Below are 9,831 nucleotides of genomic sequence, written 5' to 3'. Positions count from 1 at the left end.
ATGTAGGGTGGCGGTTGCCGATACCGATGCCATTGGATGGCTGTTCGTTGTTGATTGCAAGTAACACGTGAGGGAATTACTCGGGCGGATATTACATTATCACTGAGATATATTGCTCGAAGAAAGTATATTTATTAAAATTGATGGCTACAGCGGAACACCCTTTATCTAAAGTCATCAGGAAACAAATAGTTGACATAACTGGAACTCGTGCGTATTGCAGGGGTGAAATTGTTCCACCAGCAATATATATATACATATATAATGATACGTAAGACGTATACGAGATGGAAGGAAACAGTACGCGACGATTTTATCGAATCCGACTCGTTGTGTAACGATGTGGAAATAATCAGATTTCTAGGTCCCCTTCTTTTCCTTTATTTTCAGATAAAATATGTATTGATATTTCTGGAAGGTTTGTAGTGGCTTCGTTAGTTGGCATTCCAATGGAAAAGAGTTTATCACGAACGTGGCTCAAAGTAAACGATTTTTTTTTCAAAGGAGTTTGTCAATCCTCGTAAAATTCCATTAAATCGGTCAAGCGCCTATACTATGGTCCATAAAGAATATTTTTATCTCAAAGAATATTGCACTCAAAGCGGTGGATCAATGTTGAAAGCTGCTTTCAGGTTCGAGGCATCCTTAAGACATACGAAACGTAATTCCTTTCGTTCTGCTTGGAACTATCCTTTCTGCGGCTATTTTAGTGCATTTTACCCAACAGTACAAATTGCCTGAAGATTGTGACACACTTTACTATATTCATGGTTCTGTGTTTCGTAATGAATGTTCATAGCATATTGTGAGGTCGTAGGATTATACTGTACCAAGGGTCCTTGATGAGGTAGCAAAAATTAAATCGGTTTGAAATACGCGGATTCTCAACGAATCAAATTAAATCAGAGGAAATTTGAATAAGTCGATCAGGCATGCAAATCTTTCTTGTATCTCTTTACATCAGCAAGTTCACGGCACGGTTCATTATCTATGATAATTCTTATCTTCTTTCATCAGTCGGTGAAAAGACTTAGTGTTTTCGGATGGAATATTAATTTTATATTAGTAGTAGTTCCTTTTTAAGTTAGAAATATACTTAAATCTACTCTATATGTTGAGAAATAAGGAAAACTATGAACTCACAGACGTTACTTTTAAAAATTTATGAAAAATTCAATTCTGCAACTTGGTACCTGAAAGTCTCGTTTAACATTTTATTGAAACCTATTAATCCTGTAAGCAATTAACAACTGTTTCTTTGTTTTATGGTTCGATCCCCCATCGTTACAGGAACGATATAGGTTTCGCTTCGATTACTATAACAATGCCATATAGTGCATCGCGTTAAAAACCGAAGGAATAAAATAGGTGAATTAAAGATCCAATTTTACTGAACTTCTCGAGAATTTGCGTATCAAACGAGCCGTGACTAGTCGCACATGTCGCTATATTTTAACAGTGCGTGCCCTAAGGGCTCTATGCCCCATTCAAGGGGTGGATCGGGGTGGAAAAGACCGCAGGGTTGCACGTGACTGCACGGCGGACCGGATACGATTTTTTTCGTTTCACTAGGAAATTGCCCAGGAGACCGTGTGTCTAATTCGCCACGTTAATGTTACGCGATGATTATTGTGAACCGTATGTGGAAATCGAGGCGAACACAGTAATAATATAAAAAGATATATATAACATAAGACGATGTATACAAGGTATAAAGGTATGAAATAATTAAAAGATAAAAAGAATCATATTTTGATATTCTGACGAATATATTTTGGCATGCTTTACCTTGGACTTTAAACAAGTAAATCATACGTTCCGAGACCATTCGTTTAAAAGATTTAAATATTCCATCGAAAATTTCAATATTTAATTTAAGATTTAAATGTTACCAGCAAATATAAATATTCTCAAGCTAGAATTTAAATATTTATCTAAAATACTACAAAAAAGAAAGAAATCTCACCAAATCTTCAACCCACTGAATCTTTCATATCTCAATCCTTAACCCTATTTATCACTCAACATCCGACCACATAGTCAACGTCTACAAAATCATTTAACTTAATAAAACAAGCAGACTTCGGCATTCACCATCAGTAAAACCTTCAACAAATAAATCACACGTTACGAGGCTATCGCTTCCAGTTTAACACATTCCTGTCAAATCTAACGTTGGCCGTCTTCACGTGGCGGCAGATGCTCGATATACTCGCTTCCTGGTTTTCGTAGACGTCTAGAACCTCCTCCAGCTTGATTTACGAACAACAGGGGGGATCGATGACAACCGGTGTATATCCGTGGAAAAGAAGTTTCCTGCCACGGCGCAGATGCACGCTACGAGAACGCACGTGCCACGGACAATAGACCAATCGCATGCGGAAGAGACGCTCGACACTTCTGCTCGCTTCTTTGACAATGAGAGCAAGGACACCCTACATGTTACCTGTGAGGTAAGACAGTCGAAGAGGTACGTCTGGACGATGTTCAGATAACGGATGTTCTTCAGACGAAATGGACATTAGAGGGGCGAGAAGGGGTGAAGATTGTATAATTTGAATTTTATGTACGAGAATTTGAAACATGGATTTATTCAGGTTTCAGTTTAATATTGTATTATAAAATAGAGTGTGCCATGGCTTGCCGTTAAACTGGAATCACATGCAGAAATTTCTTGTCCTACGAAAGTAATTTGAACATTTAGAATGAATAATCTTTGGCGCTCATATTGTATGCGTTACATAAAACATTCTGAGATCTCGTGAGCGCTATAATGAGACGCGACTGTCATGATTATACTATATATACGCTTGCACCGAATATTTTGTAATTTCTATACATATTTTTAAATTTGACAAGCTTTTCACAAGCTTGTTACGCTTTCTTCGCACCGTATCGGGCAGTTCGTTCTACTGGGAAATATTTTTACTCTTCACCCTAGCGTTCTCTGTTTATTCTGGACTTTTGGAGAATTCGGATCTTCGCTTAATATAGCCATCAATTGTCGATATTCTCGTGTCATTGGAATAAAAAGAACTTTCTTTGGCTCGTTAATTCTGGAATTACCAAACTCAGATTTCTTGTTTCTGTAATTCCTAGAGCAATACTAACGCTTTGGTAAAGTTAACATTGCGCTTTTATCGAAACAAGAGTAATTTTAATTTAAATTGAAGGAAGGACTGGCAGGAATTAGTAAGATAAAATCGAGATCGCAAGTGAATTTTTATTAACATCGATCAATTATATATAGTCGTCGATACATATGGACCAGTTTACGACAAATGTCGCCTGTGGATTCAATGGAAAAATGGTGTCGAAGGACAATGGGGACAGATGGATCACAGATCGATCTATGCAATTGTTTAAGAATAGAAACGAGGGATTAAATGTGGGAATGGGACCGAGGAAAATGTGGAAATTGTGATTTCGGGATAAGCTCGATGCATTGTTGCTATTCTAACGCTGAATTCATTCTGCTCCAAGTATTGGGTGACGATTAGTCTGAACATGTGGTATAGTAGAACAAGCAGGACATTTTCGGATCAGCGTAATTTTCAGATTACATACGATATACATTATCAAAGAAGTTGAAGGAAACATGAAGGCTACGAAGAAAATTTTGTCGATCTTTCTAAATAAATTTTATATCTCTGTACGACAGAAGAATTCAAAAGAAACATAGAATAAATAACAATAACCTTTAATTAAATAAGGCAAATTAAATTCCTATATATTTCTCTGTATCTAACACCAACACGTTCTTCAACATGTAAAACATTCTCAACAATCTCTGCTCTATAATTCTTCTTTGAAAATTCAATTTACATTCTCCAGTGTGCTCCCAATCCAACAAGAAGCAATCCAACACATGCTAAGAAAGCCTTTACAGAGGAAAACAAAGAAATTCTTTGACATCCGAGGACGTTTTCCCCATCCGTTTCAAGGAATCGAAACGAGAGGAATTGTCGCGACGCGAATCGAAAGGAGCAGCTGTCGAAATCACAAACCGATATTCCATGGAAGAAAGCAAGCTAGAGATTAAAGGGGAGGACCTGAAGAAGGGAAAGCCACCCCGGTACACGGGCGTGCCCTTCACGCGGCCGAAAAACGTGCACGTGCTGTTATAGGGTGGCCCCCTAGATCAGGGATCTCCAACCACTCGGTGCTCGCGCAAAACTTTCAAATTAATTCACGTTTCCCTAATCAGGCAATTAAGACAAAGCAAACTCATCGATGAGGAAGTACAAAGTTTCTGTTCGCCTTCGTATTTACTTTCGTTGGGGGATGATTTATATAAGGAGTATATTTAAGCAACAATCTTTGCTACAATAGGTTACATTAAATTTTGAAAGTTGGAGATCGCTGTGCAATCGAAGGGTAGACTGCTAAGGGTAGAAGTAGAGGGCGGGTTGTTCGTGTGATTCGTAGTTTGCATTATTAATTTCGAATACTTTAATTTACTCCTTTGGTGAATATTTGTAGAAGTTGTGGTTATTATTATATTTTCTCTCACAATCTAATATACTTTACTTCAATAAAATTTCCGATCGGAAACTTTCCTAAGATTGCAGAATTCTCATATGAATTCTATGTAACACGTAATCTGCCCATTTTACTTAAAATAGTTTCTTTTTATTTTTTAGTCATTTTCGTTTTTTTTTTTTTTCGATCTAAAGCACGCAATCATTATTTCATACTACTTTTATAAGATAACTTAGAACCGTATTTAAAAGATTAAAGAAAACACGGAAGATTTCAAATACTTCGACATATCTTAAAAATGAAAAATACTAGACAAGACGTTTTATCCAAGAAGTGGAGTAACAATTCCAAACATTTGCTCTTAATATATAATATAATATATATAATACAATATATATGAGATATATTTATTTAAACAGCCTGATGCTAAATTTGTATAAAATAATTCAGTTAAGTTCTCCATCTTTAAACTTTTAATCATTTTCAATCCGACGGCACTTACTAACAGCTTCGAGTGGCAAGCTGGCGGGGGACGCTGGCTTCCGGGGGTAGCATGGACGCCAATGGCTCATAGGATTCGCAGTTTAGGCTGTCAATGTTAGAGAACGGACTGACAGTACACGCTGCTTCGTAGCACACGACGACGAATGGTCGACAGGAGCGGGCCTCTTCGGTGCGTGTGTTTCTTCAGTGTCGGGCACGACGCCAAACACCGCGTTCGTTTTATTCGTTAACACGCGACCATCCAAGTTTTTTCCCTCGATCGACGACAAATCGAAAGCACGGCGGACTTCGATTATCCATAAAAACACGAAAACATCTCGTTCATTACGACAAACACCATCAACTTACTTCAACTTTTTATTTCTTCCCTTTTTCACCTTGACCGACCGTGTGATTTATGTGTAAAATTAAACTTGGTTTTTTACTGGATTTTTCTCATTGCAGAGGATAACTGAAATATGAAAATAAAGAATGTGCGTAATGGAAAATACATGTGTAAAATGTAATATATAAAATAAAATATTTAAAATAAATATATAAAATGTGGAAAATACAAAATAAGCGGAAGTTGAAGAGTTCTAAGTGTCGTAGCGTTCGTTCGAACTTTTCACCCCTTTTTCAGACCCAGTTTTTACATTCGGTAAGGCGAGTCGTTTATCATCTGTGATCTTTGAGTGGAAAAAAAGAACTGTGAGAAGAGTGTTCATGAATCAGATGCTGCTGCTTTATCTCCCGCGAATTTCGAGGATACGTAAGGTGATTTTTTGAATTTCTTTGGTGTAGCGCGAAGTTATCATGTGGACTGCGAGGCAGAGATAGCGAAAGAGCGTACTGGGATTTTGATGAATGGCTCCAGCAGCTTTTCGCACTGATTTATCGCGACGAAACGTGCCGACAGAGCTTTGGAAACTTCTTCTGCCTGTTGCGAAGCTAGATAGTATTGCGTAGTGAAAATTTATGTCACCCGAAGGAACTCCAATATCGACGAGATGATTAGGATAAAAGGAAAAATGATTTAACATTATCAGAAACTATAATTCGCCATGTGGTTCATTAACATTTAAAGGGCAATAGGTGAATGCAGAATGTATTTGTTTAAGATGGAAAGACTGCTGGTGATAGCGAAAAAAGAACAGCGAATGTTGGTCGACAGCGGCTGATAAATCGAAATTAGAAAAACGAGATTGATGCTAGTCTTTGATTGATCGACCTTTGGACGATTGTTCATTGAAAAATTGTATGTAGAAAAATTTTTTAAATAATTAACAAGTTGGTTGTGGTTCTATAAAAATCAATTAGCAAAAATAATTCGTTCAAAAAGAATTAAAAAAAAGAAGGAAAGAAAGAAAAAAGAAATTGGAGAATTGGATATTGTATTTTTGAGAGAATTTATAAAATATATGAAAGCAAATTACTAATATATTTTCTTACAAAAAATATACGGAACAAAGAAAATATTTAACGAATAAAATATCTGTCGGTGTATTTTTGTAAAGCAACTCCCAAAGGATTTGAATAAATATCGTAAGTAAGATTTCTTTCGTTGACGTCAATATCTGACAGACTGATAATGCACATCGGAGTATAAAATCTAAGAATTTACCAAAGGAACTCCTGAATGTTTACGAACTACTTCGAAGAAGATTTAAGAGCTTAGAGTGATATCGAGTAGTACCAATTCAAAAATAGTCAAGCATTCGGTTCAGTCTTCCAGAACCATTCCAACATCATCAGCACGTTCCCAAAATAAAACAGAAACAACGTCATTCACTTCGAAACTGACCAACAGCATAAATATAACAACCTTCAATTATCCAGATCTTCGCTATTCAAAATATTTCGCTGAATCACACAAACAGCTTTTCGGATACACAAAGTCCCATTTGAAGAATAGTCAAACTCCTCGAAAGTCTCTTAATTGAGCAGAATTTTCTATTTCATTCCTAAATGACTAATTTTCATATTAAAATTTAAAAAAAACTTTTGCTCTAAACTAGAATTTTCTATCTCACCCCAAGGAGGAAATTTTCTATTTTACATTAATCAGAAGAAATTTCTCCAAGAGAATTCTAAAATTTAAAGAAAAGAAGGAAAAAATAATCCTAGAATGATAGACGAAATATGCGTATACTAAATATTTAGCGATCGATCGATATCAAACAAAACGTACAAGAGTTTATGACTGAAAATCGAACGCGTTTTCCCGATACTATCCTAATCCGTGTCCTTGGACGATGAGCATACAGCGTTGTGTAGAAACCTGGTACTTGGCCATGGCCGATTAATCGTGCACCAGGGTGTCTTCGTTGTGGCAACAAACCTGGATATACCAAGAGGCGAGCACGGGGGCCGAAAATAAAAGAGAGCTACGATCTTCATCGAGAAATAATCGTACCTCTTCAGTCTTCCCAGACTTATCCGACTTACTGGCCGCATTCCCACGAGAATCCTTTGAAAATTTATCGGCCTCGATGAACAGGAGGCAGAATAACAGCTCTAGACGTTACTAGTAAGTCCTACTTGTACATTAATTTTACTTTTACGATAAGAGTAGCGAGGATTGTAGATAGAGCAATGTGTAGCTTATGAAGATTAATGTATAGCTTGTGGATAAGATTTAGAAGATTAGAAAGAACTTCTTTTTATGTGATACTGAATTGGACATGTTTGTGCAGATGGTAGATGCGAGTAGGTTAATTAATTTAACGTAGCCGGGAACGAATTTATTAAAGTCAAAGAAAGATCATTATCTGTCATTTTGTTGAAAAAAAAGAAAAACAATGAACAGAATATATACTACCATCATCAAAAGTATATAGACATTAACTTGTTCATGACGGATAAAATTTGCTTTTGAGAGTGAATTACGACTGATAAACGATCATCCTAGATTTTTCTATTTGTAATTTTGTAACTAATTTACATTCTGTCGCAAACGACTACGAGAAAAGATGTCATCTAATTCTGAGACACCCTGTACAGTGTCAAAAGAGGTTCACAGAATTTGCAAAGCGGAATTTCTCAGGGTAAAGAAAACTACTTGCTACTATTTATCACTGCACCACTTCTATGTAACATTCTCTAGAGCCTCGTTCCACCAGAATTCAGCCTACATTCCGCCCTAAAGTTTCTTCCCACACCCTTCACGCTTTATTCTATGTTTCTCACAGGCTTGACGGAAAGAAAATAGAAAAGAGTGTCGTTGACCCGAGCCATAAAGTGGTCCTCGAGTGTCCGAGCGCGGTTTCGAGGAGCAAAAGAGCCGCTGGCTGGTCATATCAGAGGCAGAAACAAGAAACAGAAGGAAATTGGTCCACGTTATCGACGCACTTGATTCCTTCGCCGTCTCGAGGAGGCTAATTTTAAGATCATCTCAAGAGTGAAGGAAAACTACTTCGACCTCTGTGATGATCAACGACCATGGCGCCAGGAGCAACGACCCTGACGAGTCTTCTGTTGCTGTTGATGACGGTGACGAGATGCTCGTTGACGAAAAGTTTACTCGCGAGCACACAACCGCCATTCACCAAGACTCTGACAGGCGTCAGGTTAGCGGGTGGTTACATGGAAGTGGTCCAGGAAGATTATTGCTCGCATGGTGCTGTTCGACTGACCTGCAGGTCTCTCAAGGCGTTCATCTTCGTCCTGGAAGCGGAGTATCTGTCGAACCTTACGCACGCTTGCGGATACGATGTGCAGAAGTTGATGGAGAAGAAAATGTACAGGACTCGAGGTAGCAGTATGTCGTTCAGGAAGAAAGAGCTGAAGGGAAATTATATCGATGATATTGAGGATGAACAATTCAGGGTGGTAGATATTAGGCAGTCATTGAACAGGAGGTATGTCATGTAGTTTGTTATGTGTAAATTAACTTTTACTCTATATATGTTTTTGCGATACTCTTATTTACGTATTTACACGTTTTTCTAATGGACGAAAGTATTCAAAAAGATCCGAAAGAATTCGTATTGCATCTTTGAACATTTTGAATTATGATTATTTCTTTAGCTGTATCCATAAGAACATAAATTTGATTACACAACATAGTTTAATTATGAGAGAATAAAGTAAACGAGTGAAGGTGGAGGAAATATAAATTCCAGATTTCTCGGTATCAAAATTGATCGATGTAGCTCGAGATCGTGTATTCTGAAGTTTTGTGGGTTCACTATAAGCCACTGCTTTCGCTTTTCATCGCATTTTCATACAATATAACCGTCTCCGGTAATACGAGTCACCCACTAGGCATCCGCAAAGAAAGGAAGGAGCAAAGAATATTCGGTTTGGGTTAGGTTACTGGACTGTAAACCACAGAACTAGCAAGTCATTCCTGCCACGTAAATACAGAGTAGCTATAGAAACAGTTTTTCTCCAGGTAGAAGTATAAATTTAATTTATATGATTCAGAGAAGTAGGTATTTTCGTATGCATAGAACCGCTGAAAGTAACAGCAGACAAGTCTCCACTCTACTTTTGCAAGAAACAATTTTTTTTTTCTTCCTCTACTACCCCCTCTTTCTCTCTCTCTCTCTCTCTCTCTCTCTCTCCTTGAAATTTTCTTCTTTGTAATCGTATGTGCCACGAGGGAAGCATGTTTTCAAGGGTGGAACGAAATCTCGGCACGCAAAATTGCCGTTTGATGTGCGCCAGCAAAGCGTACGTGAAGTTTTAATTGCCTTTTGAGCGACGTTCGATGCCCGACGAAGGAGAAATCGTTTCCAGGAGAGTACATCGCGCGTCAGGAGCACAGCTCGATGAACTTTGTAAATAAGGGGTTGCAGCCACGAACTAGAGGGAGCATACTACCCTATCTTTCTCTTTAGGTTCGAGTTTCCGGTGTCTTCT

At 37.6% G+C, this 9,831-nt stretch overlaps 1 protein-coding gene across 2 annotated transcripts in view; it reads left to right on the top strand.

Annotated features, from left to right (window-relative positions):
* The first annotated feature begins 4,865 nt into the window (after nt 1-4,865).
* The window catches only part of LOC100645725, a 31,029-nt gene continuing 26,063 nt past the window's right edge, over nt 4,866-9,831 (top strand). The window contains exons 1-2 of one of the 2 annotated variants that reach the window (XR_007225853.1): nt 4,866-7,495; nt 8,157-8,825. Coding sequence is in view for 1 of the 2 variants with exons in the window: in XM_012313640.3 (XP_012169030.1) it covers nt 8,407-8,825 (419 nt within the window). In the remaining variant the exon portion in view is untranslated. The remainder of the gene's footprint in view (nt 7,496-8,156; nt 8,826-9,831) is intronic. The other variant, XM_012313640.3, reaches the window with a different exon arrangement.

Source organism: Bombus terrestris, chromosome 11 (assembly GCF_910591885.1).
Source record: "Bombus terrestris chromosome 11, iyBomTerr1.2, whole genome shotgun sequence".
Classification (NCBI taxonomy): Eukaryota; Metazoa; Arthropoda; class Insecta; order Hymenoptera; family Apidae; genus Bombus; species Bombus terrestris.
This window is presented reverse-complemented; position numbering and strand designations above follow the sequence as displayed.